Source organism: Phyllostomus hastatus, unplaced genomic scaffold (assembly GCF_019186645.2).
Source record: "Phyllostomus hastatus isolate PE091 unplaced genomic scaffold, TTU_PhHast_1.1 phas_contig_58, whole genome shotgun sequence".
In the NCBI taxonomy this organism is placed as follows: Eukaryota; Metazoa; Chordata; class Mammalia; order Chiroptera; family Phyllostomidae; genus Phyllostomus; species Phyllostomus hastatus.
Genome location: NW_025333916.1, coordinates 58,805,980 through 58,833,133, shown reverse-complemented (window position 1 = coordinate 58,833,133; position 27,154 = coordinate 58,805,980). Strand labels below are relative to the sequence as shown.

At 48.7% G+C, this 27,154-nt stretch overlaps 1 protein-coding gene across 1 annotated transcript; it reads right to left on the bottom strand.

Annotated features, from left to right (window-relative positions):
* PTGER4 (prostaglandin E receptor 4) lies at window positions 1-27,154 on the bottom strand. The gene is made up of 4 exons (XM_045847836.1): window positions 27,144-27,154; window positions 10,822-11,413; window positions 9,429-10,356; window positions 1-1,981 (listed from the first exon to the last, which is right to left on the bottom strand). Exons 3-4 carry the CDS (start codon window positions 10,308-10,310, stop codon window positions 1,382-1,384), a joined length of 1,482 nt encoding a protein of 493 aa, XP_045703792.1. The 5' UTR covers window positions 10,311-10,356; window positions 10,822-11,413; window positions 27,144-27,154; the 3' UTR covers window positions 1-1,381.

The following is a 27,154-nucleotide window of genomic DNA, read 5'->3' as shown; positions in this document are numbered from 1 at the left end:
TCAGATTGAGCGTATTTTTATTTGTTATAATCTCAAAATAATTTCAGTTGGTACAACTGCTTCTTTAAACCGTATCACTATCAGGCTCAGAATTGAACTACAACCAAGCGATTCACAAAAAACACTGTTAAGCAACAAAACATGCTTAATGTTTTTTTGAGAAGGTTTCCTTCACATGTGTGCACAGCGTCACGGGGCGCCACACGGAACTGTTAGACGCGGGGACCCTGCGTGCCCCTTGTCTCCCCCTTGTCTCGTGAGACTCTGCTAAGGTCTGTGAAAGGCTGGTTTCACCAGCCCTTTCCCGTCTGGACGTAAAGGTCGTTCCGGGGCCCGCAAATCTGTCTTCCTCTGCTGTTGTCCTGGGCATTCTAGCTCCTCTCTCCAGGAGAGTAAACCTGTGCACAATTCCCGGGGGGAAACAGGCTGCTTAGATGTTTTACTTTTATGTTGTACAGTTCCACTATGGGTACTTATTACAGGCTTTTCAAAATTTTATGTTAACATTTTAAAAAGTACCACTTGGCGGGGACAGAAGTAGAAAATATCGGCCAGCCAGCACGTTGGGTGCTCCAGAAGTCAGTTTTCTGGATGAATGCATGTAGTCAGCACTGAACGTTTTTCGCTGCGTTATATGAAGCACGAGAACAAACCTAAGCATTCTGGACTGGAATTTTCATGTCTTCAATAGTATTTTTCCTTATTCCTATAACCGTACTCTTTCTTGTAAAAAAAAAATCTGTATCCCCTTCATAGTGAGTTTCACTGAATTTTCAACACCTTGGCCTGAACTTGTGTATGAACCCCCTTCCCCCCAAACCAAGCATCTATAACTTCAGCTAGTTATACTGGGAATAGAGGGGTTACCATACTTTTATTATACCTTGTATTGACAATAAACCTTCTCACAGAGAAGAAAATACTTTAAATACCTCGAGTCATATTTACAACAATAAAATTCACATTTCATGCTTTAGTGAGACGCTGAAATCACCCCGAAGGTAGTTCTCGCAGTCGCCGCTCCGAAGCGTTTCCACCCTGGCCAGCCGTTGCGGGCCAGGGGCAAAGCGCCTGACGCTCTGAGCACAGCGACACTTCAGCCAGCGTCCTGTCAAGTAGAAGACGAAGGGCCGATCTCGGCGACCAAGTGGTGACCGCAATCCGCCCTGGAGAGGGCCCCCCCACCCCCGCGACAGGTTTCAGGCCACAGGAGCCGCGCGAATCAGCGTGATCGTAAAGCGCTCAAAAAGCAGACTTTCTTTCCGGTGAGTCGCGGGACGAAAATAGCCCTTCTGAGCACAGCTACACCCTTCACTATGTGTCTATTGCACAGGATTTTTAGAAGCTTCCAGAAACAGTGCGGCATTGCTTTCCTTAGCCACTATATACACTTTTCCGAGAAGTTCCGCGTTTCGTTGGGAAACGGGACTTGCAGGGCGCAGCCCTTGGCGCCGGGCCCCGCGCGGCCCGCAGTCTCGCCCACCAGCAGGACGCTCTCCGAGTCCTGCCCCTGCGAGGAGTCCGAGGTCTCCGAGACCCGCAGAGTCCTCAGGGAGGTGGTGTCCACCTGGGCCTGGGGCAGGCTCACGCTGGGCACGCCGGGCAGCAGGCTCCCGCCGCCGCCGCCGGCCAGGCCGTGGTCGCTGAGGTCTGGCAGGTACAGGAGGGTCTGCGACGTGCTGCTGACGTCCCGCAGCTCCCGGGACAGGAAGGAGCGCGAGTGGCCGGACACGGCGGAGGAGGTCCGGCGGCTCTCGGAGCAGTGCTGGCCCGGGAGGTCTCGGCGGGAGCCTCCGATGCGGCAGAACAGGCACTTGATCTTCTCTATGGCTTTGCTGAGCACGGTCTTCCGCAGGAGGATGTATATCCAGGGGTCCAGGATGGGGTTCACCGAGGCGATCCGGATGGCCTGCAGGTCCGGGTTCCTGCTGATCTCTCGCACTAACTTCGGCTGGTACAACTGGTTGACGAACACGCGCACCTGCACCAATGACACGCCCACGGTTAGATTTTATCAGAGATCCACCGGGAACACATTTGCATGCGCTGTTTAATTTAGCAGTTGCGTAAGGTGACCGCCCTCTTTTCTGGTAGTAACTCCCCCCGCCCCCCCACGTCCCCCAAAAAGCAGCATGAGCCTCAGACAGGCCACAGACTGAAATTATACTTATGCTTCAAGTTTGGATACCTTTAAATAGTTTTGTGTCTATCTCATGAATATCTTTCCTAGATCAAAGCTGTGTGCATGGGTGACATATACACAAAGTTCCCCTGAGGAGCATTTTATTAGCTTCATTTCTGCGAGGGCTTTTAAGGTTTGGTCATTCCAATGAAGTCATCCACCGACTTCGATTTCCCCTATTCCAGCTGCCATTTGCATATTTAAAGAAAACTCACTTTGTAAGTCAACTAACCGGCTAGTCATCACAGACAGGCCCAGACATTCCTTTACTGCAGTGTCCAGAGAGAACGCGGGGACAGCCAGCATCTGAATCTCCTGTCATCCAGAATGACCGGCGTGACGCTGCGAGTTTTCCTGGGAGTCTGTTCCCCAGGCATAATCCACTCTTCCTTTAAAAACCCACCCCCCGTCTTTTCCCTCTGCCTGCTTTTCTCATCTGGATTGTCGCATAGGCCATGAAACCAGCTCGCCCAGCCCCGACCACTCCCCCCTCCCATCCGTCCTGCAAACGGCTCCTGGAAGATGACTGCGGGGACGCAGATCTGACCGTGTGGCTCAGCTGCTCCCGAGGCTCCCTGGTCCTTGAGAACCCCATCGTGTGGTTTTGCTCAACAACTCAGCTCACCCACTCCATCCTGGAACTCTAATCAGAATCCTGCCTTTGTCGCTGGGATGGCATTTGAGCTGGCGAGTGGCCAAGAGCGAAAAGAACGCTCCAGACACCCCAGTGGGGGTGACAACTCACTCCTGTTTAAGTCCAGGGGCACCTGGGCCCACGCACAGACCCACCCCCCCCACCACCACCGGCCAGGGATGGCTTCAGTGAGGCATCTTGGTTTCTGTCTACCGTCACCTCTGTCGAGGTTCTCTGCTGTGTCTGGGCACTGAGAGATTCCTCTCCCTCAGGACAGGTTGCCGAGACCGCGAGGCTTTGAGGAACCGAGCAAGGCCCCCCACTCTGTCGCCGGCCTGGTCCATGTTGCTCTTCGTGTTCTACCAGGCTGGCCCACTTTCTTTTTAACAGTTTTTTTTTCCTGGAGATGAACTACTGATAAAAAGCATGAGGCTTCTATTTTACTCACATCACAGACTATGTTCCTAAGGATAAAAGAAATGAGGGATTTGAAATCAGGCCTCTTCTGAGAGTTCACAGCCTCCAGGGAAAAAACCTGTGGCAAGGTTACTAGAGCTGGAGACTTTCAGCCACCAGGGGGCAGTGTTGCTCCACTTGGGACTTCTTGGTCCCCAAGAACCTTCCTAAGAACCTTTTGCCCAGCCATCTCCAAGACTCTTCAGAATAGAGTCTTGGTTAAGTCTGAACTTGGCATTTCTGATCTTTTTAACCTTTAGGTGTTTTGTTGCTGATTGCTTCTCCCTCCACTACCTCAGAGAAAACATGGTTACTAATGAAAGGAAGAGAATTTTGGGGCAGTTAAAATGGATATAAAAGGAATGAAATTTGTAGCTATTTAAGGGAATGTATTAAAAGTTAGCATTTTATTTTAAAAATTTTAGGACCTTTTTTAGAAAAGTCAGAGTGTTGTAAAAACATGAATAATGGGCTTTCATAATCTGAGGTGATGGTAGGCTAGGAAAGAATCATTTCTGAGCCTTAGTCTGCCCACAGCAGTAATTAATTTTGAATACTGTAGAAGGAAATGAAGGAAAGCCCTACTTAATATAATTTACTTATTTATTTTGACAGGAGTAAAGGATACAAGTTTATTAGTATTTTTTACATGCACAGGAGTTCACAAAAAAGTAACTAAAAAAAGGCTCGTATAACCCTTCTTAATAAAGAAGAGAGGTTTTGGGCTTCCAGGCAGGTCAATGTGGGGCAGTAACTAGGGGCTGTACGTGGGAACTAGTGGAAGACAAGTTGTTATTATATTATTATTATTACTGTAAAGTAAGGTTTATGCACGCTCATCTTGGTGCTGGCTCTGTCTCCTGTGATAAGGCTCACTCTTCTCATCCTGGTCCTGGGGAGGAAGGGGGGGAGGGAGGAGATTTATGCCACCTTCGTGAAGGGAAATTTATGCCCTGCTTTTAGGCAGATAAGGGCAGGAAACTAAGGAAGCCCTATTTTAGAATTCCATAGTAGGCAGGGTTGGGGGGGAGGGGGGAGGGGGCGGGGAAGTGTACAATTAACACAAGGCTCTGAGCTTGGTCCCTGTTACCATTTCAGCAATGGGGAGTTCACAGGGTGGCAAAAAGATGAGCAGAAAAAGCAGCATCTCAAATTCAGGTGAAAAAACAAACAAACAAACATTCTCAGAAGTTGGTGAAATTATTTGAAAAGAATCAAGATGATGAGTTAGGCTTTGCAGCATGTTCTCAACAGAAATTGATCTGACGTACCAAAAAAAAAAAGAGAGACAAAAATGAACATAAGCTCCACACACTTTGTAACATTGAAGAAAGCAGAGCAAACTCTGCCTCCCTGTAAAGGCTACTTGATTTGTTCTTTCCAAAGAGGGACCCCCCCCCCAGGTTCAGAGGGGACTGTCCACCGTGGTGTCACGTGGGCAGGTGAAGAAAGCACTTGTCTGGCGGTCGGGTCCAAGGGGCCCGATATGCTACACAAGTGAGCCCGCCCGGGTGGTTTTCAGTGTTGGGAGAGCGTGCTGCTGCTGCTGGGGCTGCTAAAAAATGGAACCTCGGAGTCAGGGGGTGGGGAAAACACCACGAAACGCTCACCGAATACAAACAACCTGCACAATCTCTTGCACTTTTAAAAGCGAGCCGGTTTTCTTTATAGCTGGGGATGGGCCCAGGTAGTTTACTGCTCGTAGCGGCCTCCCTGACAATATTCTCAACTCCTTGAGAATATTGACTAGAGGTGAGGGTGCAGGAGAAAATGTGGTGAGTGTAACAAAGGATGTGATGGCAGCCAACGTACGAGGAGGCTGTCTGCTGTAGAGTGACATGCCCGAACGTCAAACAACCTGTGTTCAGATCCTGGCTCTGCTCCTTGTCATGTACGTAGAAATGATGAAAGCACTTAGTGGAATGGCTAACATATAACGTATGGGCTGGCTGCCATCCCTCTTTTGCTCACCTGTATGTAGCTGCTCGGTCGCTGTGGAATAATATATCAAGAATGTAAAAACCACAGCACAGAGGTAGCTTTCGGGTACAGTAATGACATGGTATCAAAAACACGTACTTCCTGTTTCAGAACAATCGGTTGGCAGGGAATGTCTAATTGGAAAGGAATGCTGGAGTCTGGATGAAGCTGATTTTTAGCAATTGACTGTCCAGGTAGAAATGCTTTTCAGTAAGGGACAAGGTCCTGGAGCTGGATTCGTGCATGTCTGCTCGTTCTGTCCCATGCACATCAGAGGAGGGACCCGTGTCAGACTAGGACTCACCCACAGCCACCCAGTGAGTTGCACAATAAGAGAAATTCTTCATCTGCAGCTGAGGAAGCTGAAGTGTACAGGGAGCAGAAATACTGACCGGCCGCGTTTTCTTCCCACAGCTTTTTTTCAATGAGATGCCGGCTGTGGAAATACTTTTATGTTATTCTGCGGTCTTCAAGGTGCAACAAAGAGGTCTGCAGTGTTACTTTATGGCTAAAAAAACTGCTTTTGGGAGTTGCTATTTTTAAAAACTCAGCTCAGTATATTTGAAAAACCATGTGATCCTTCAGGTTCTGCTGTGATGTTACCCAAATCCGTGGCACTCTTGTACCTAAAGCTGTGAGTTTCACCCATCTGAAAGCCCCTCAGGAGTCTGATGACCCCCTTTCCACTTTGCCTGCAGGACACAGAAGTATCTGCGAGGCTTCCTCCTGCCCTGACACACCTTTGCTAATCAGTGCTGGGGAGCGCTTTACCCAGGCAACCAGTTTTTGGTAAGCAACCAAAAACACTCACAGGAAGAAGCTCTTTTCCTAAAGACCTAAGTTTCAGGCAGATGATGAATCAAATTGGCTGTTTTACCCCTAACAGAGAGATAAGTACTGGTTGCTTCAGAGTAAGAAGAAAGAAAAGAAAAGAAAAGAAAAGAAAAGAAAAGAAGCAAGTAAACAATGGACAGAGCAGTGCTTGCGTGGGGGAGGTGGGGTGGGGAATGCCTTTCCAGATGCTGTGGTGTAACTGTTCAGTTCCGAGGCGGAGATTTGATGATCACTGTCATCTTAACACTAGTACTGGGAAACGTGGGCACCAGCACTGATCTAAGCTGCAGCATGTAACACCGGACCTTATGAGGCTGCCTTGTTTGCATATTTCTAAAGAATACTGTCCCTCTGATTTCTCTTAAGTGTAGATTCTTTCATTTCTTCAGCGTCTCCTGTACTTAAACAGAAACAAAAACAGAAACTGGTAGACAAGAAGCACCTTCCCACTAAATCTTGTCACGTAATGTCACTGGTAGGTTGTACTCCCACCTTCTGTTAGTTGATTGTGAGTCACTTTAGGAAATCTTGCAAGTTCAGCACAGTTCCTTGGATCCATAACTAATTGCCCAACTTTTCTCGTTTCCAATCCGAGCTCTCTTTATGAGACAGACATATTTTGGATAACCAAGTAATATTTACTTTTTATCCTGAACTCTAGATCAACTGCTCTCGAAGAGTCCCTGGGGCTTCTTGTTCCCTGGTGTCCAAAGACGAGACACCTTGGCTGTTCTGCAGCGACTGTGTCGAGCTTTCTGAAATTCCAGGTCAACTGTATTAGCTCTCCTAGCCTTTCCAAACCTTTTTAAAATGCTCTGAAGGACTCGATTTTCCTCAAATAGGATTAGCAAACCAATTTGACTTGATAAAGTTAAAGAAAAAAAGATGCTCCCTCAGTGTTTTTGGAACTGAAGATCGGCCAGACTACTTTATAAGTCAGAGTTCAGAAAGTTTGAGCTTCAGTTACAATATGAATATGAGTAACATGAAACAACAAGAAAGTTGGAAATAGAAGCCAAAGAAGATTATATAGTTGTGGATGAGTTTCCCTTTTAATTCTCTCAGTAATTGCTGAACTGTGGGTAGGTGGGCGGGGAGTAATAATGCCTATCATTATTGCACGCCATTAATTTACAATTAAAGTGATTCTGAAATGAGATTTTGGTAGCCAAATCTAAAGACGACACACAGAAGCTATGGTCACTTGTATGATTCCACATCACTTACGAAGGTCTGCCCAAGTCTCACCCTGTGTTCACTTCTTAGCTGAGCCAGTTTCAGTTTCCAGGGTAAAATGACTTAATGCCTACAACCCACTAATGGCTTTCTATGGAGTACACAGTGTTCGTTACTTAAACGGTGGTGAATTTGTAAACCACAAATACAGCTCCTGGACTTTCTTGCCTGCAGCTTCTCCCATCATTCCAGAGGCTTTGTAAAAATTGGCCCCGCACCCCCGAGCCAGGTGTGCCCCTTCAGCCCACAAGATGAAGTAAGCGTTTTATGTCTCTCAAGATGCTGGGAGAAAAGAGTTCGTCTGTGACTGTGAAATAATCAGTAGCTTTACATGCTAACCTCCAGCCAAAGTACGTTTTAAAAGCATGTGCACGTTGCTAACCTTCTAGCCTAGTTCCTCTCCTCCTTAAAGTGGACGCTCTGTAAACGACAACCACTTGCTCCGTCATTTACGGTTCTGCACAACCATAAGGCAGAGGCCAGAGCAGGGAGCTCCAGCAGGGGCTGCATCGTGTCTTCCAGAACCCCACTTTATGCCGAGTGGCCATTACACTCAGTAAAGTATATTTATGTGGCTCAAGTGTGCCTTAACTCTCTAAGTTATATCGGGTCCTAGAGTGGTTTACAGGCCCCTCTGGCCAATTATATTGAGTTCTGTTTATACAAATCGGCAAGAAGCTACCGTATGCTGATCTCAGCCACCTCCGGGTTCCTCCCATGCACAGTTGCCTTTATCAGAGATATCATATTTTTATGTTCAACATCCCTGGATGGAATTAATAAGGGAAAGAAAGGACGAAGAGCCCATCACACTTATTTTCTCTCGCTCCCAATCAGCACACGAAAGAGAAGCCCTCTCTTCTTGAGTTCATAGCTTAGAATTTCCAGGAATGCAGTGTTTTGGGAGTTGAGAAAACTCTGAAGGAGTTGCTTTTAAGGGAAACTCTAGATAAAGTATTATGTGCGACTGCCCATTGGTTCCCGGTGCACATTCCATTTTACCGACAGGCAAAGCAGAGGAGAACTAGGTAGGCTTTCCACTTCTCTGCGTACATTTGAGAAGTGAATGCAGAGGCAGTTTTAAAGAGGGTGACGTCCTATCAGCCAGGTGTACCCAAACACACACACACACCTTCCGGAGGCCACAGTTAGAAGTGTCCCAGAGGGGAGACGGGGCGTCAGGCTGCACCAGCAGGGTTCGGAGGCAGAGAGGTGTGAGCTTGGTCACCAGCTGCAGGGTTTGGACCGACAGTAACGAAGACCACCATCTCTACTGCACCGGTTATCTCTGGGATGGCGCTGTACCTCTCACAGCTGTTCAGGGTGCATGTTCAATAGCCCAGGTCCAGCAGCCTGCCCGGAGGCACCCCCCCCTGAGAAACCTTGCTTTCCTGACCCTACGGAGAGTGAAGGCACCTGAGTCCCGGTCGGCCTCTGGGCAGGAGGTGTAGCCCACCTGTGCACTGAGGTGTGCTCCTAGGTGTGGTGTGGCAAAGAGCAGGGAGCCCAGCTCCACGGTGGGGTTCTGCTAGAGTACTTTAAGAAGGTCACTTCCGACGTGAAGTGAGGGAGGTAGACGAGACCAAATGTGCCTTAGTCTTCTCGGGCTAAAACTCTACCGAATCTACCCCCAGACCCTACCTACCTCCAAATACCCCGAACCCCACCAGCCTAAGGAATGGCATCCATCAAAGAGACCAGCACCCCTGGTGTTCGGGATTCTGCTGTTCACAGTGGGGGTCACGGGGCCAAGTCACACTGTTGGTTTCCTCCCCACCTCTGACAGGGAGGCGGGGGTTCCGGAAAGCTCAAGGTCAATGTCAGACAGCAAGGGATAGGGGCTGCCCCAGGAGGGAAAGGAAACCAGGCTTTCAGGAAGCACCTGCTGCCGTATCACGTTAGGGACGCGGCCGAAAGGGGCCTGGGCCTGCTCTGAAAGGCAGAGCATGGGGATCCCAGCCCCGACCTGGAGTTGCTACCGGAAGACACCTCGCCAAGGAACGAAAGCAAGGAGGGGGAGGGGGCAGGAGCAAGCAGGGGCGGGAGGCGAAGGACCGAGGTGGACGCAGAGATGGGCGGAGCGGGACCCCAGCCCGGGCCACTCACCACGAGCGGGATGGAGCAGATGAGCACCACCAGGGAGGTGGCGATGAGTAGGATGACCATCTGGATCTCGGCGCCCGCGATGCGGCGGAAGCTCCGGCGGCGGCGAAAGTCGCTGAGGCGCGGCAGGGCGGGGGAGGAGGCGGCCGGGTGGCCCCGGCCGGCGGTCGCGGCGAAGGCCGCCGCGGCGGTGACAGCGTGGTGCTGGTCGGTGCCCAGCGAGGTGCGGCGCATGAACTGGCGGTGCATGCGGAGCAGCGCGCCGCACACCAGCACGTTGCAGAGCACGGTGGCGAGGATGAGGAAGGAGCTGAAGCCCGCGTACATGTAGGAGAAGGCGGCGTGCGCCGTCACGTTGGTGGTCCAGTCGATGAAGCACCAGGTCTCCGGGTACTGCAGCCGCGAGCTCCCCAGGCCCATGTTGGGCAGCGCGCAGAAGAGCACGTTGGACGCGTAGACGGCGAAGAGCGTGAGGCCCGCCAGCCGCTTGTCCACGTAGTGGCTGTAGAAGTAGGCGTGGTTGATGGCCAGGTAGCGCTCGATGCTCATGGCGCAGATGATGCTGAGGCCCGACAGGCCGAAGAAGAGCAGGATGAAGGTGCTGTACTCGCACAGAGCCTGGCCGCCGGGCCACTGGCCCTTCATGTACGTGGCGATGGTCACCGGGCTCACCAGCAACGTGCCCAGCAGGTCGGTGACCGCCAGCCCGCATACCAAGGTGTAGAAGGTCGTCTCCTTCTGCTCCTTGCGCGATTTGCACAGTACCACGATGGCCACCAGGTTGCCCACCACCCCGAAGATGAACATCACCGCCGGGATGGTCACCGGGCTGTTCGGGCTGTTCGTAAGCAAGGAGGCAGACGCATTGGCCGCGGGGGTGGACATGGTGATGGCGGGCAGCAGTAGGCGGCCTTGGAGTGCGAGGCTGGGTCTGAGGATGGTGGAAGAAAGACAGAGGCGCTGTGAGCGGAAACACCACTTGCAAAGTGTCACACCCGCGCCCAAGAAGCAATGTGCTGCTGAGACCAGGGGAACGGCTGGGTCCTACTCTGGGAATTGTAGCCACTTGCCAGCTGCGGCTACTCAAAGCTTCAAGCTCCGGATAACGTCCTGCCCGCAGCACCACTCAACTCGCATTAATATTTATAAGTCGATCCTGCCATTCTCCCCACCCCCGCCGCCCCCCAACTTCAGTCCGCAGCCAAGCGGAACAAGACCTATCTCAAGGGAAAAGTGGCTCGCTCTAATTCCCGACAGATTCTGAGTCAATCATAGCCTCACTGAAAACAAGTTATGAAAGACAATTTGGAGAGCGCGCCCTCTCCTCCCTGGCTCCTCTGGAGGAGGAGCGCGCCCACCCGCTGCCCCCTGCCCAGCGCCCCCAACCCCATCTCACCTGCGGTGGCCGCGGCGGTGGCAGCCGCGTGAGCGCGCAGCGTCAAGCCTCGGAGGTGCTGGACTCGCTTCCGACCTGCCCTCAGTCTCGCCCCGCGTGTCGGGGAGCTCGTGGGGCGTTTGCCTCCTCAGACCCGGGGCTCGGTGGCTGCCAGTTTTCTGGAACTGGGGTCAGAGTGGCCAGCTTTCAAAAACTTGGGGAACCTGGAAGGGCAGCGGGTCTGGGCTGGGGAAGCCTGCTCTTGGGGTTCTTTCTTTCTTTCTTTCTTTTTTTTTTCTATTTTTCCGTTCCTTCAAAGGCGATCCAAGCTTCGTGGAGCCCGCTGGTCCGGTCCGCGGGTGGACAGCCTTCAGGTGCGCGGAGGCGCGCGCAGGTGGCACCGAGTCTCCGTGGAGACTGCGCTCCGGCGGGCTCCTCCGCGGTCCTGGGCAGCGCGCGCGGCTACCGGGGTTGGCGGCTGCCACTGAGGCTGCTTGTGGATCCCTGGGGGTGGCTTGATGTCCTCTGGGCTGGAGGCTCTGATCTGGGACCGCTCATCTTCTCCCTCTCCGGCAGCCGGGTCGCGAGCTCCGCTCCGGCGGTTCCAGCCGCTCTCAGTACAAACTTTTCTCTGGCTTCAAGTTTCCTTGCGGAGGCGGGGACACTCGGCGCGCGGCCCGGGCGCCCATTGGTGCCCATCGATAGGGGCGGGGCGCGCCCTCCTCCGAGCCGCGAGGTAGCCGGGCGGGGCGGGCGGGGCTCCGGGCTGAGTGGCTGCGGGCGGGGTGGCGCGGGGCGCGAGTCTGGGAAGCCCCACTGTGTTCCCGGGCACCCGTCCTCCTGGCTCCTCTGAACTCGGCATCGGGGGGCGGGGGGGCACCTCTGAACCGAGCATCCCTAACTCACTGCCTCCCGCCCCGATGGGCTATTTCTCGCACTGGTACACGCGGGTCGCCACCTCTGGTTGCTGGGATGGGAGGTGCACGGCTTTGGGACTCCACCTGGAGCGGCTGCGGCGTGTGTGAGCGCGCGCGCGCCGGGGGCCTCGGGTTAGAACTAGCGTGCTCACGACAGACTGGGGGTGGGTGGATGGGCGGCTGGGTACCAGGTTTGGGCGGGGAAGAACCGAAGTCATCCTCACCACAAACGGGGTTTGCTGGCAGTTCCCTTCCCAGGCTGCCGGCCGCGCTCCGTAGGTCAGCCCCAGGCACCCAAGGAGACGGGCCGGCAGCCGCCTCTCCTGGCGCAGGTGGCAGAGCCCGGCAGCTGTGGAGAGGTGGCCCGCAGGGGCCACGTGGGGGAGCTGACGTGGGAGCGCGGTCTGTTGGGTCTGTCTAACAACCCAGATCTTCCTCCTCCTCCCGGGAGCTCCGCCCTGTAGGAGCCGTGAGGCTGAGCGTCGGGCCTCTGCCCTGTTACCCTCGCGTGAGACACGTCACCGCGCGCGAGTCCTTCGAAAGGCTGGTGCGGGCGAGACAGGGATTTGAACTCAGCAGAGCAAGGGAGTTCTCCAGTCATTACCTCCGTGGCTGACTTTTGGGAAAGCCGATTTGCTCTGCCTTCTTTTTCTCTGGATGACAGTTTGATTTCTTTTACCGAGGGAACAGTTTTTCTCTAGACTCATTATTCAGTTCCTCATCTTATTTCCTAAAATCAGAACTGAAAACTTAAAAAAAGAAAGAAGAAAAAAAATTATGAAAATGCATGGTGTTATGAAAACCATCTCACCATTTTTTTTTTTAAACCCTAAAGTGGGACCTTGTGGGCCTTCACACAACTTAAATTCCTAGAAGGACCTCTTTCCCTGTGCCCTATACACACACTTCAATATAGTGTATTTCCTCACGGGGTGAGTAACGTGCTTTCTGTGTGTGATAAGCAGGCACTGAGAAGACCTGGAAGGCTATTTCGTGAAGGAACAAACCTAAGAATGTAGCTGGTTCTCCAGTTCCTCTCCCAGGGCACAGTGGCAAACGAGAAACGGGTACGCGCAGAGGGCGTTCCGGGCGTCGGCGGCAGGACAGGAGCCGTCCAGACTCACCCTGACTTGTGTAAGGCACCGGGTGTCCATTCGATTGTTCATGCCGTTTCCCCGTGACTGTCGGGGATTCGGAAGCGAAACCACGTTTGTTGGGCAGCGGACAAAGGAGGGTGGCGCTCGGTCCATTTTCTCAGGGTCCTCTCTTCGCCACCCCTGCGCCGGTTTCTGTTGCCCGCGCCTCCTTCCAGCAGGAAATTCTAGGAGCTGCCGCACTGAACACAAACCGGCTCTAGAAGAAGGAAACCACACTTTCTACCCCGGTTCTTCCCTAACCACATTGCATCACGGACGCCCTGTCAGGGGTTGTCAGTGAGTACGCCCAAAGGGGGTGGGAACTTCTGCTAATAAAAATATCCTTGCCGTTTTATTTTCCCGTGTGAAGTTCCTAAAGTGGGAAACGGTCAGGACTGGTAGCTGTTGGTTTATCGTGATAGAGCGTAGTAAATATAGTAAATATAGTAAAAAACAAAACAAAACTGAGGCACACTGCTGAGATAATTAGGTGTAGTAATCTGAGATAGTAGATCATACAGGTTTTAGCACGGCATTGACAGGCTGCGCCTGTTATTGATGGAGGTGTTTTTCTTATCGGTCCTTTAATTTTTTCCCCCCCCGCAATAGCTTGAGGAAGATGAAGAGAAACAAGAATCCGGGACACAAGACTGAAAAAAAAAATGCAATGAGGTTCACCTATATCCTCTTTTGGTGCATGCTTCTTAAAGCTTCCGTGTAGCCCTCAGAAGCAGAAGGCGAAGATTTGGGAAACAAACGTTCTTCGTCTGAAAAGCCGGGACAGGGCAGTTCCGGTTCCCGCGCACTCTGCCAGGAATCTATGTTGCAAAAAGGGAATGAAGAATTTGCCACGATTATGTGGAAGCTGTTTGTCGCTGTTTGTGTATTTTCAGTGAAGAAGCTTTGATTCTAAACATTGCTTTCCACCCCCCCGCCCCGCAGCTCCCACATCAATCCCTACTTCTCTGCACTGGGAGACCTCGGTTCGGGTCCTTAGAGTTGTCATTAAATCCTCTCTGAAGGCTTGAACTCGCCCAGGAATGGCCTGACGGGTCAGTTTGATCGCTCTTTCCTGGCTCATGGTTTGACCCCTCTTCTGAGTGAGCACCATAAGGCGAGGCCCAGACACGTCCCCTTTGACGAGGTCGGATTGTCGTTGGGGCAGAGGAAGGGATAAGAAAGGGGACCATTGCTGGGAGGAGGGCAGCTGGGCGAACCAGGTCTGGCCCGGACCCCTTACTAAGCCAAAGTGGGCCGTGTCTTAGATCATCCCTGAAACACCGAAAACAGGCATGGAGCAGCACCTGTGCAAACAAACGGCCCGCTCTCTGTCCTCCCCGACAGGCCATGCGGCTACTCGAAACGCAGTGACCAAGGCATCTGTCTGGTCCAAACCACACGGCGGCCTTGGGCACCTTCGCCTTCCCCACGCTCACCCGGTGGGTTCTGGGGGTTGCGAGCATGCCATTCCGCTGACCTTGGACGTGGAAAGAGGTCTGCGATTGCGTCTGTGGCTCCGATGACGGCCCTCCCCTTGTAGTGGTGCGTGTCAACGGTGTGGCCTCCTGATAATTTTTATTTTCTAAGCGTGAATTTTATGCTGAGTCTAGTGCACGATGGAGGTGTTACACGAGTCGGTACTGTGATGAACTCCCCGACGTCTTCATGTGGTGATGAGTTTCAAGGCGGGAGGTGGGTTGCCACCAAGTGATGGCTTCAGGCCGCCTCCTTCTCTGGCAGTTACACTCTTTGAAGTGATGGCTTTCTTCCCTTTTATTCGTTCCCCCTTTTTTCTCCAAACAGATATTTCTACCGCACACCCATCGTGGACTGAGCCAATGAGCAAAGAAAGGGGATTCTTTAGGGGATTCTTATTGTTGCTCATTTTCTAATCCTCCCCTGAGGACATTTTTTCATTGTTTTTAGGGTGACAGGCAGGGAGAGAAAGAAACATCCATGGGAGAGAGAAGCATCGATTGGTTGCCCCCCGTGTGCTTGCGGACTGGGGATCTTGTGCACCCAGGCTGGGGTCTAACCTGCAGCCCAATTGTTGCTCATTTCCGAAGGTACAGGTGGAGAGATTGAGCCTTAGGAGTGCAGAGGAATCTTCTACAGGATGATGATGGACATTCTGGTTATATTTCAGTTTCTTCTGACCCCCCCTCCTCCCGCCGAATTGCTGTGTATTTTAGCACTTCAGAAAATACACTGGACTCCCCGGTTTAATCAAACGCACCGCCACCGTCTGTAGCTTGTTACTCACTTTCCACAGCGTTTTCAACTCGCTCTGATCTTTTCAGCAACCTCCTGAGGGCGTTAGGCAGGTGTGATGCAGGCTGCCATGTTTCACCAAGTCCTGTTTCCATTTCTTCATGACCACATGGCTGGGTGTTATTTCTCGTACTGCCTGTGGTTATGGGAAGTCCGTGCGACTGGGTTCCAGCCAATGGAATCCAGGTAGAAGTGACGTGTGCACTGCCAGGCCTAGCCTTTCGATGACCCCGCCCCTCGGGGGTGCTTTCTCTGTCGGCCTTCTGCCGACAAGATCCAAGGCCCTCGTGTGTCACAGGCCCATTACACAGAGGGTAACTGGGTCTCTGAATGCCTGCATTCCGATCCTACTGATGTTCATGAAGCGGAAGAGAATCCACTTAGACTTGAGGGGCTGCTTGTTTCAGCTGTTAGCCTAGGACTCATACCGTGTGATTGGGATCGTCTCTCTCCCGGAATGACAAGGCAGGCAAGGAAGAGGGATGTGACTTGCTCAAAGGCACGATTAGGAAGACCAGCTGAAATGTATCCAGTGCTTAGTCTGTGTGACACACCGTGCTGAATGCTTTATACACGTGCCTTCTATATCTAACCCTCGTGACAGAGCTCTGAGGAAGTACCACCTAGTCCAGTGTCCATTTTACAGGCGAGCAAACTAAAGCGTGGTCGTTTTTAAACAGACTGCATGGCCTCTGGGGACGGTGGTGCTGAGGCTTCCTGCAGCAGCCGTGGCTGCTGGCTGAGGCCCACCAGTGTGCTGCTACCGGCTTTCCCATCGGCTCCATGCGGCGGGTGGTCTCTCCGATAAACTTCTTTCCTGCTTAAACTGACCACACTCGGTTTCTGTTGCTTGTGAAGCATAACCCCACCCCGTACAGAGAGGCTGAGTGAATTATAGGTCACGCTGTTGATGGATGGCGGGGCAAGACATTCAACCAGGACTGTTGGAGCCCCAGACCTGCTCCCCGACCCGCTGTATTTCTTAGCCCAGCCGGACCTCCAACCACAGAACTCTCAGTCCTTTTTTTTCTTCCTCAGTATCACTGGCTTTGAGATAGAGAAGTTCTGGGTTCAAGGCCAAGGCAGGTAAGTTGGCATAGTGAAAAGTAGTTTTTTATTAATTTGCTTCTTTTGAAGTTTAAGTAATATATATAATAATGAATACTAACAAAATGCCATTCCCATATTAAAAACAAATATTAACCTATTATTGTAGTTATCATCACATATGATTATGCTCCCAAAATTCGCTTCTAATGATTGTATGATTAGTTGTGGAGCATAAATTGTTTAGAGGGCATTGTGATATGTTGAGTATGTATAATTTTGATATAACTTATGTTTGCCTGGGCCTAACCCAAAACATTCAAAGACTGGTTGTGTATATAATCACAAAGAAGGGATGAAGGTAGTTATTCAGATAATTTAGGCAATCCCTTCTCCTACTTCTCATCAGAAGGAGAGAATTACTTTCAATGAGATGATTTCCATTGCCTGCTTACTCTGCTGGACTGCGTTAGATAATTGCTCAGGAGAACATTTAATATTGACTCTGTAATCATAGTGTTAATTAAAGGGATATTAGTGAATTTTACCCCAGACAGGGAATTCATGTAGTTCTCTTCCAGAATAAGTTTCTGATTAAAAAAATTTTTTTTGAGATATTTGTAAGAAAAACGGAGACACGTTTGTTTGGAAGGGTTGAATCCAAATCTTCCTGGAAGCAAGGAGTCAAGGTCATGACCTCGCAGAGGGGAGGGGGACTTGCCATTGAATTACGCTGTCTGCTTCCCCTTCCCCAGCAGCCGCTCCTAAACGCCTCTGCCCATCAGTCACAAAACCGAAGGCCGATGCCGCCACATTCCCGTAAAGGGTGAAGGGACAACTTCTCTGAACAATAATAACGGTGCATTCATCTAGCCACTCGCCACCTGCCCCTGTGACCCCGGACGCAGGCGCCAAAAGCAGGAAGCAGAAAATCTTTCACAATATTTCTGACTTATAACCACGTAATTTAATTTTTTCTTTGTGTGGCGTAGTTCGCCACTCCTGCAGCTGCCAAGGGGACGGACAACAACTTCTGCGATGTTTGAATGACCCGGTACTTCCTTAGGAAGCTCTGGCTTATTGTGTTCATAAACACACAGCCAAACTCAACTTTCCTGCTTAGCATGAGCCAATGCGTATCAATATAGCGAGAGTTGTCAGTCACATTGAAAAACACCAACCGAGTATAAGCGACATGCCAGGGATTATGCTAAGCCCTTTATTGTTTATATTAGATAAGTCCAGCAGGTGTGTCCAACCAGCCACCCAGGATGGCTATGACTGTGGCCCAACACAAAATCGTCCATTTACTTAAAACCTTTTTTTCGCTCATCAGTTTTTTTAGTGTTTGTACATTTAATGTGTGGCCCAAGGCAACTCTTCTTCTTCCAGGGTGGCTCAGAGATGCCAAAAGGTTGTACACCCCTGGAAACCTCCTAGGGAGGTGGCACTGTAGCACCTGTAACTCTGTCGGGGTGTACAGGCAGTGAGAGAATCTGCGTTCACCTGGTTGCATCCCTTCTATGGGGATGGGGGGGTGAGCGTCAGCAAGGCTTAGCGTACATTTTGGGGTGCAAAGAGAGGAGCGGAAGATCCATCATCTGTGAACATCTGTCCCTTTTTGTCTTTCTCTGCTGATTAGCCACATCACTCATCTGCAACATCTCTGCTTCCTTCAGGGGCCCAGCAGCCACGTACCAGGGATGGCTGAAAAAAGGGAACTCCTTTGCCGTGCCTGACCTAGCCTGTGACGTGTGCAGAACTGATTCAGAGAGATCCTGATACGGTGGGTTGGGAAACTGTGTAGGCGTGTGTGGGGGGGGCCTCCTTGCCTTGGCAGTTCTGAAAGGGCCATGAAGGTGTCCATCAGGATGTTTTGCTTCGGAGGGCACACTTTGTGCCGAGACACTGTGAAAGGAGAATACAATAGGAGAAAGATCACAATCTTGAAATACGGAACTAGAAATCTCCTCTAGGATAGAGGGTCCTGCAAAGCATATGCATCTACAGAAGAGACACATCAAGGATGTCTGGAATGTATCCAACAGCATAACAAATGCCTCCCTGCACAATAGCCACATTTGCAGTTCAAGGAGCAGCGGGACACAAACTGATGAGGCAGGAGTAGATTGGACTTGGGTGCAGTTGCAGCATTTCAGTCTGAAAGTTTTCAGCTCTTAACGAACCGGCTACCTCTTTCTGTACCTCAGATAGAATTTGATTGCAGAAGAGATGATGAATTGCAACCACTGAAACCTTCCTTCGCTTTATTCAGTAGATACTTTGTGGTGTTTCAACGAACAACAAGTGCACGTTCGGGAAACTGATTCTATGGCGTACATTTTCCTATAATAATGGGGTCCTTCGGGGACCATTTTCCTAAAGGATCACACCATTTATTAATTTTATCTATTTTCTCTTTTGTTAGGGATGCTTGTGTATTTTAATAATTGTTACTTGTGTAAAGTAGGACACATGTTTTAATTGCATTCATACACGTTGAACTGTGGTGGGTCTCCTGTGCCATAGGATGAAATGCTGTCCATTTCTCGACGATGAATGCCTTGTGGTGCACAACTGACCAGAACCAGAGAGAGGAGAACACTCAATGTTTAGTCTCAGTTTGCACCTGCCTTAAATATTTCAAAGAGTCAAGCTTATTCAGGCTGATTTTTGCTTGTTTGCAATGCGTCACTGTTACATGTGGACACTTGCAAGAGCTGAGTTATTTTCCTAAATGTTTTCCTCACCTCCAGCTTTGTGAGGACCCTCAGGAGAACACAGCTTTCCAGGTAATACATGTTTTTGGATAAAAGGCATTTTATAGAATAAAATTCACTCTATAACTTGATGTCCTTTCTAAGGTATGGAAGACGAATATATTGAAACTCTGGTTGTTGGGGAAAACAAGTGTTTAAGAAAGATGTACTCCAGGTGGTGAACTGGTGCGTGGCTGGAGGAAGGAACATCTCGCTCTTAGCGCCTCAGTATGCCCCCTCGCTAATGTGATACTTCCTTTCATTAACAAGAACACGAAAGCTATTACAGCACTTTCTTTGCTTTGAGTCTGAGTTCTTAATTTTATTTAAAAATGTAACAGAAAGAAATGTTCATATGCTTCGGCTTTAAAGCATTGATTTAGTAACTATAAGATGATTTCCCCATAACACAAATACTTAAAGGTAAAAATGCCAAAGATGCAAAATTCCTTTTCAGTTTTTTCTGTGAAAGCATTTGAAAGGTGGGAGATCTGGAAAGAGAGAAAGGAAGGAAGGCAGAGAAGGAACGGGTTGGGGGATGGAGGGGAGGAGAGAGAGAAAGAGGAAAACAGGGACAGGGAGGGAGGGGAAAGGGAGAGAGAGAGGCGGGGGCGGGGAGAGAGAGAGAATGACCGGATGGTCAATCAGCTGTACCTTTTCTGACAGACGTGTGCACAGACCCAATGGTGCTGGAGCTCCACCGAGATGTCTTCAAGGCAACGAAACACACACCTGGAAGGAAAGCCTGTGTCATCACCTGCTGCTAATGAGGTAGGAGGTCTGGGCGACTCATTAGAGGTTATTCGTATTTCAGAAGGTCCAGTGCAGATGGTCCTCTCTGAGCACGGTGAGCTCCCTCCCCCACAGGACGGACCCGCTGGGAATGACAAGAGGAAATGTGCTGTTCTACGCATTCTTTCTTCCCCTATACACATATCCTAAACATGCTAGTGGAGATCAGTGTAAATGAGTGTAGGCAATATCTATTTTTAAAATGTATGGGCTCAGAAGGTAAAACTGTAACCTTTTGAAAATTCTACAGCTTAGAACATATTCTCCATGTCGATCCGACCTAGAAGAAAGGGTTTCGTGGACAAAGACACTCAGAAGTGCTGTGCTATGTCCCCCTGTTAGAAAGCCGTGTTGTGTATCACCATGAAAGGCCCTGAGATGTCTCCCAATGAAGAAAATCAGAGCTGTTTAACTTTGTTTTAGTTGGCGTCCTCCAGGTTTATTTGATCATGTACTTTTCATCAATAACGCTTATTAACGTAATACACATTAGAATTTTTGGGATCACATACAGGGGTTCCTTCCAAATATGGCAAAGGACGGCTTATTGTTCTGAGGAGTGCTTCAGGGGATACTTACTTATTTAGTTGTGCATTTATTTGTCTGTGGCCCATCTGAGCCCTCCCCTCCCCCCGGGTCTCGGGGCTCCCCGTGCCTTGGAGGTCTCTTCCGAGGTTCTCACCTGGCTAAACCCCGCCCTCTTCGGTCTGTGCTTAAATGCTGCATCCTTGCAGGGATCCTCCAAGTCTGACTGATGTCTCTCCTTTTTCTCCTCATTGCATATTCTTTTCTCTTCATACCTATCTCAGTTTGTAAACGTAAGTGCATGGGTTTATTAATATCTGTCTTTCCCACTAGCCCGTTTTGAGAGAAAAGACCATGGCTATGTTGCTTGCCACTATACCCTCCGTGCCTGGTGGTAACACCTAGCCCTGAATGAATAAAAAAAGCAAAGATCTGTAATTACCCACTGTACTAGTTATTTACTGCTGCATAGCATTTTAATGCACAAACTTAAACATTTACTTAAAATAAGGACTCAAAACAACACACAGTTCAGGCACCATAGTTTCTGTGAGGAGAGACTTTGGAGTGGCTCGTCTCCGTGGCTCTGGTTTGGGGTCTCATGGGGTTGCGTGCAAGACGTCAGCCAGGCTGTAGGCTCCTGAGGGCCTGTGTGGGCTGGAGGGTCTGGTCCCAGAGAGCTCGCTGACGGACTCTGTGGTGTGTTAAGGCTGTTGTCAGGAGGCTCAGACACACGCCACGCGGGCCACTCTGCAGGGCCCTTTGGGCGTTCTCATCAAAAGGCAGGTGGCTTCCGCCAGAGAGCTGAAGGTCATGTGTAGGTCATGACCTTCCTAGCGCGTGTAGGTCGTGGCTGAAGTTGACGCTAACTTCAGCGGTCAAGTATTGTCATGCCTACCACATTCTGTTTGGTGAAAGCGAATCCACAAGTGCCAGTCAAGGGAGAGGAAATTAGTTCCATCTTTTAAAGGGAGGAGTGTCAAAGGATTTGTGAACTTATTTGAAAACTATCCCAGTTCTGCCTCTGACCAAAAATTGCTTATGTTGCCTCCACATGCAAAATACACTAAACTCCTCCCAGGCCATCCCAAAAGACTCAGTTAAATGATCAACTCCAAGTCCAGGATGCTGGCTTCAACATCAGGTCCAAGTCTCTTAGGGTGTAGTCCCCGACGCACAGCTGCTTTAACAGCATTCCCCTTGATCTTTAGACCTGTGAACCGAAGAGACAAGTTATCCCCTCCCCCAGCCGGCTGCCTGGCGGGACGGGACTGGCCCAACCACTGCGGACATCCTCGCTACGTAGGGAGCGTGGGGTGTTCAGTGGAGGCCTCGGTCCCTGGCAATTCTGAAGTCCAGCCGGGCACAGGTTCCAGTTCTTGATTAGGAATCCAGGCCTGGAAGTAATTTTTCATGGCTCTTGGATCCACCCTTTGCTCTTATTTTCAATATCTGAGCCATTTTTGTTGTTGTTGTTGTTGTTTGTTTTCATGAAAGATGGCACGTATTTGCAGCTAAGTGGTATTTTGCAGCCTACTTGTAGAATTTGAGCGGGGTGGGGAGGGTGGTCTGAGTTCCCTTTTCATGTTATGTTCTCTCTGTCCCCCTCAGTCCAGGCTTGTGGTATCTCTGCCAATGTGACATATGTAAAATATAAGTATTAATAGGCACAGAGATTATATGGAGGGTTAGATTTGTTCTACTGTGGGCAAGGAAGGACTGGGAGGGATCTAAGGTAGGTGATCCCTAAGTAGCGCTCTCAAGAATGGAGAGAAACTCAGTAGGAAGCTACGCACAGAGGGCCGATCTGAATGGAGGGAAGAGCGTGTGCAGAAGTGCGGTGGACTCAGCCCTGGCTGGTGTAGCTCAGCGGATTGAGCTCGGGCTGCGTGCGAACCAAAGTGTCGCAGGTTCGATTCCCAGTCAGGGTACATGCCTGGGTTGCAGGCCATGACCCCCAGCAACCACACATTGATGCTTGTCTCTCTCTCTCTTTCTCCCTCCTTTCCCTCTCTAAAAATAAATAAATAAATAAAATCTTTAAAGAAAAAAAAAGAAGTATAGTGGACTCAAACTGTCATATGTAATCAGGTACATACACATAGGTTGGTGTTGATAGAACATGTCACATGCTGAGACTGGTGTGTGTTTGTGTGTGTATTGCTGAGACTTTGCAAAATCTCTCCCTCAAGATGCATTAAGGCAGGATGAGCTTGGGACTTGGAGCCAGATGGCCAACTCACCAACTTCACCAGCACCTGTTAATGATGTGACTCGGGGCAAGTCACTTCGCCTTTCTAGGCCTTGATTTCCTTATCAGTAAAGTGGGCACAATAATAGAACCTACCTCACGGGGTCGTGGTGGGGATTAAATAAGTTAATATATGCAAAGCACTCGGTCGTGCCTGGTACACAGTGAGCACTCAGCAAATGTTAGCTGTGTCACTACAGTCCTTAAGGTTGCGTTCATTCTCCCTTCCCCACAAGACAGGCAATTCATCTCTTCTTTGTACATAACATTGCACATATTTTCCTATTAATTATCTAAGCACTTTGAATTCTCATTTCAGTGTATGTGTATAGCCACAGTCACCCTCCGCATGCATGTAAGTTTGACTCTGTGAACTAAATTTAGCAGCAGCTACCAAATTTGCATCACCTCCTCGTCTATTTATTAATACCACTTTCTATGTCTTCAGTGTCATTTCTGGCTAATTTTTAAATAGACTCATCCATCACATGATTATGAGAATGACACAGAGGATTCAAACACACACACGATGCAATTCTCATAAAAAAATAACATATAAATTATATATATATATTTATTTAAAGAGACAACTTTATTTTGTTAATGGCTTTACATCTTCTTCCTGAGGCCTATGTTGATTTCTTTTAAGTCCTGGTAGTATGAACCACATTCGTTTTCATGACTGTATAACATGTTATCAGAGATCTTTAAAGGAACCAACTAGATTATAACATAGTAGTCTTTTGATTCCCAGGAATAGAGCTCTTGACCATAAAAAAAGGTGATAAACATGGTATCTCTTACTTCCTACGTATTTTCTGTGATGTGCCTGGCCACCTCGCCTTTATGGAGAAGACTGAACTTGCGCTTACATTCTTGGGAATTGGAGTCAGTTTATTAGCTTTGTCTTAACTAAACCGGTGCCCTGCAGTAAGAGCAGGGATATCACAGCCCCTTGGCAATCCTCCCTTTTCTCGTTTGTGATAAATTACCTACCCTTTGGCCTCTGATTACGGACCAAGGAAGCAGGTTATTGCTTTGTTGAACTGAAAGGGAAGTATATTATTGTTTAATTTTTAACTGCAAGCATTGGCATATTGTATTAGGAGCAAATAGATCTGAGCGGCTGCTTGTCTAACGCTGAAGCAGTTCTGGGCTTCTTTCATGAGGACTTTATGGAAGACTGTTGGCAGACTGGCCTTCTGCTCTGATTGGCGGACGTGTAGGTGAGGAAGGCCCGTCTGCATCTCCAGCTAAAGAAACGAGGAGGTGTCTGTTCTCCCAGGGAGTGAGACATTTGCTAGACCAGTGTTCACAGACTATGGAGGCAGTTGGTAGAGTATTGCAAACATGTTTTATTATTTTTAAAAATTTTATTAAGTTGAGGTGGGGGGAGAGGGAGTGCAAGAGAGAAACATCACTTTCTTGTTCCAGTTATTTATGCGTTCATTGGTTGTTCCTTGTATGTGCCCTGACTGGGGATCGAACCTGCAGCCTTGGCGTATCTGGATGCTGCTCCAACCAACTGAGCTAGCTGGCCAGGGCTTGTAAATAAATGTGTTTTAAAGGAGATTCCCTCCATTGAAAGCAGGAGTTTTACACACTAAATTGCCAACAGTGGACATTTCTTTAGAGAAGGATTAGGTGGATGGTCAGTGAGTCGGGATGGCTTCCATTTTTTACTTTTTATGTACTGATATTCTTTGATGGTTTAAAAATAATGGATGCAAATCACACTCGTAATGAAAATGATTGCGACAAGGACTAGTGGTTCTCAAATGCTTCTGATTTGGGAGCAACACTCTGAGCCTTTATCCTGTCCTTGCTGAAGGTTAAACAGTTGTCAGCATTTGTGTATATCTTTTGGAAGTGATCCTCTCCCCAGGGCTGTAGCATGATGAGGCATGGTTGAATAGAGAACCGAAGAAATGTGACAGAGGGGTGGAGATAACAAATGAGGTACTATGGACAAACCAGGATTGTAGAAGTGCTGACCGTAAGGAACTGACTTTGTGGGAGAGGAAAGCGAGCCCTTCCGAGGGTGTGTTAGTTTGCCAGGGCTGCCGTGATCAGGTCCCACAGACTGGGCAGCTCAGACTATGGACATTCACTTTCTTGCAGTTCCGGGGGGTGGAAATGGGAAGCAAAGACGCAGAAGATTTGCCCTGGCTGGTGTAGCTCGGTGGACTGAGCACGGGCTGCGAACCAAAGTGTTGCAGGTTCAATTCCCAGTCAGGGCACATGCCTGGGTTGCAGGCCACGACCCCCAGCAACCGCACATTGATGTTTCTCTCTCTCTCTCTCTCTCCCTCCCTTCCCTCTCTAAAAATACAAATAAAAATAAAATCTTTGAAAAACAAGATGCAGAAGATTCTGTTCTTGTTGAGCACCCTCTTCCTGGCTGCCCTCTCCGTGTCCTTGTGTGGTCTTTCTGGGAGGCTGCACCTCCCCGGCATTTCCTAATCTCTTCCATAAAGACGGCAATCAGGTGGGGTTAGGGCACACCTGAGCAACCTCAGCAGAACTCAATTAACCCTTTAACGGTCTTATCTCTGAGACAGTCACATTCAGCGGTTCAGGTTTCAACGTAAGAATTTGGGGGGTCACAATTCAATCCCCAACAATACATACATTCTCCTGGAGCTTTTTATTATTATTGCAGATTTCAGTGAAAATAAGTTGGAAAGGAGAATGACTATGAACATTCAGACTCAAGCTATCTGATGATCATTTATTGAACAACAGCGGATAATCAGCACTCCATTGTGCAAAATACGGAAAATTAAAACTGAAGATCTAACTGAGGTGCAAGCCAAGTGATGCTATACATTTATGGCATGAAGAGTAATCAAGAAGGAAATTAAGATGAGAATGTATGCATTGTTGGGGGTTGAATTGTGACACCCAGAATTCTTATGTTGAAACCTGAACTGCTGAATGTGGCTGTATCAGAGATAAGACCTTTATTTTTTTTTAAGATTTTATTTATTTATTTATTTTAGAGAGGGAATGGAGGGAGATAGAGAGAGAGAGAGAGAAACATCAATGTGCGGTTGCTGAGGGTTATAGCCTGCAACCCAGGCATGTACCCTGGCTGGGAAGTGAACCTGCGACACTTTGGTTCCCAGCCCGAGCTCAATCCACTAAGCTACACCAGCCAGGGCAGAGATAAGGCCTTTAAAGAGGTAATGAAGCTGGCATTTCTGAAGTTCATGTGCTTTATTTTGAAATCTTGCTACTAGTATAGTGAAGGGACTTCTGTTACTCAATTATTTTTTAAAGAAAAACAGACATGGAAAGAAGTATAAACATTAAGCACATTGAAACTTTAATAGGAGGTGTTATTTAATAACAAAGGAAATGTTTACCTGGTACCGAATTCAAAATCCTTTTAAAAGCCTAATCAAAGAAATTTGATTATAGTATATATTTAGGAAAATGTTTGTAGGATTATGTCAAGATTTGAGAAGTAATATCACCACACTTATAATAGAAAATATAACTCTTTTTTTAAAGATTTTATTTATTTACTTTTAGAGAGGGAAGGGAGGGAGAAAGAGAGAGAGAGAGAAACATCAATGTACAGTTGCTGGGGGCCGTGGCCTGCAACCCAGGCATGTGCCCTGACTGGGAATTGAACCTGCAACACTTTGGTTCACAGCCCATGCTCAATCCACTGAGCTATGCCAGCCAGGAGAAAATATAACTCTTTACAAGTTTCTTTACAATTTTTTTTTTACTAATTTTAGAGAGAGAGAAGGAGAGAGAGGAAAAGAAAGAGAGAGGGAAACATCAGTTTGTTGTCCCACTTATTTATGCATTCATTGATTGCTTCTTGTATGTGCCCTGACCAGAGACTGAACCCACAACCTTTGGTGAAATGGGATGATGCTCCAACCAACTGTGCTAGTTGGCCGGGGCCACAATTTTCTAACTCTGAGTTATCACAAGAGGTTTTTATATTCCTTAGTGTTTAGAATGCTGAGTGCTTCAATTATTTCTAGAATTTGGTTTTTTACACTGGCTGGCAGCCTTCCAATTTGACATGTACCACATGCTCTCTGTGTTGGTACATTTCTTTTCCTCTGGAGTTTGGCACATAGTAGGTAGCTAGTGAAATATTTTATTATCAAGGTCAAGGTAGTGTAGGAATTTTCCTGTACATTTGACTCTATTTTGCACAATTGAATATGTACACTGAATTATGAAGATTGCATGGTATTTGCATGGTTAAGACTTTAGCTATTGTGTTGGTTGTCCAAATAATTATCTTAGATCCTAAAATACTTTAACTTGAAATGTTTATAAAATACATGTTAAAAGTTTGTTTTCATTTCTTTTCTCAAATTACCTGTGTTGGGCACAGCATGGCAGTAAAAATATGTACGGGTGTGTGCATAATGCTAGCTTTGCCACTTGCTGGCTGCGTGAAAATAGGCAAGTTACCTGCTGAGTCTGTGCTTCAGTTTCTCGTGAGAAGTGGGGTAGCGTTCATACCTACCTACCTCTTAGGGTTTTTCTCGAGAGTAAAGGAGTTGGTCAGCGTAGAGCTCTCAGCAGATCGCCCGGTGCCATATAAGTGCGGTGTTTGCTTTTCAGATGCTTTTATCAGTTCACGGGAAAGGTGTGTAGACACTGCCCTGACCTCCAGCCCAG

Excerpts from the sequence above, each read along its gene's own strand:
- PTGER4 (XM_045847836.1), bottom strand. The coding sequence starts at position 10,310 with ATGTCCACCCCCGCGGCCAATGCGTCTGCCTCCTTGCTTACGAACAGC. Across the intron at positions 1,982-9,428 it reads TCTGCTCCATCCCGCTCGTG|GTGCGCGTGTTCGTCAACCA; the intron begins GTGAGTGGCCCG and ends TCATTGGTGCAG.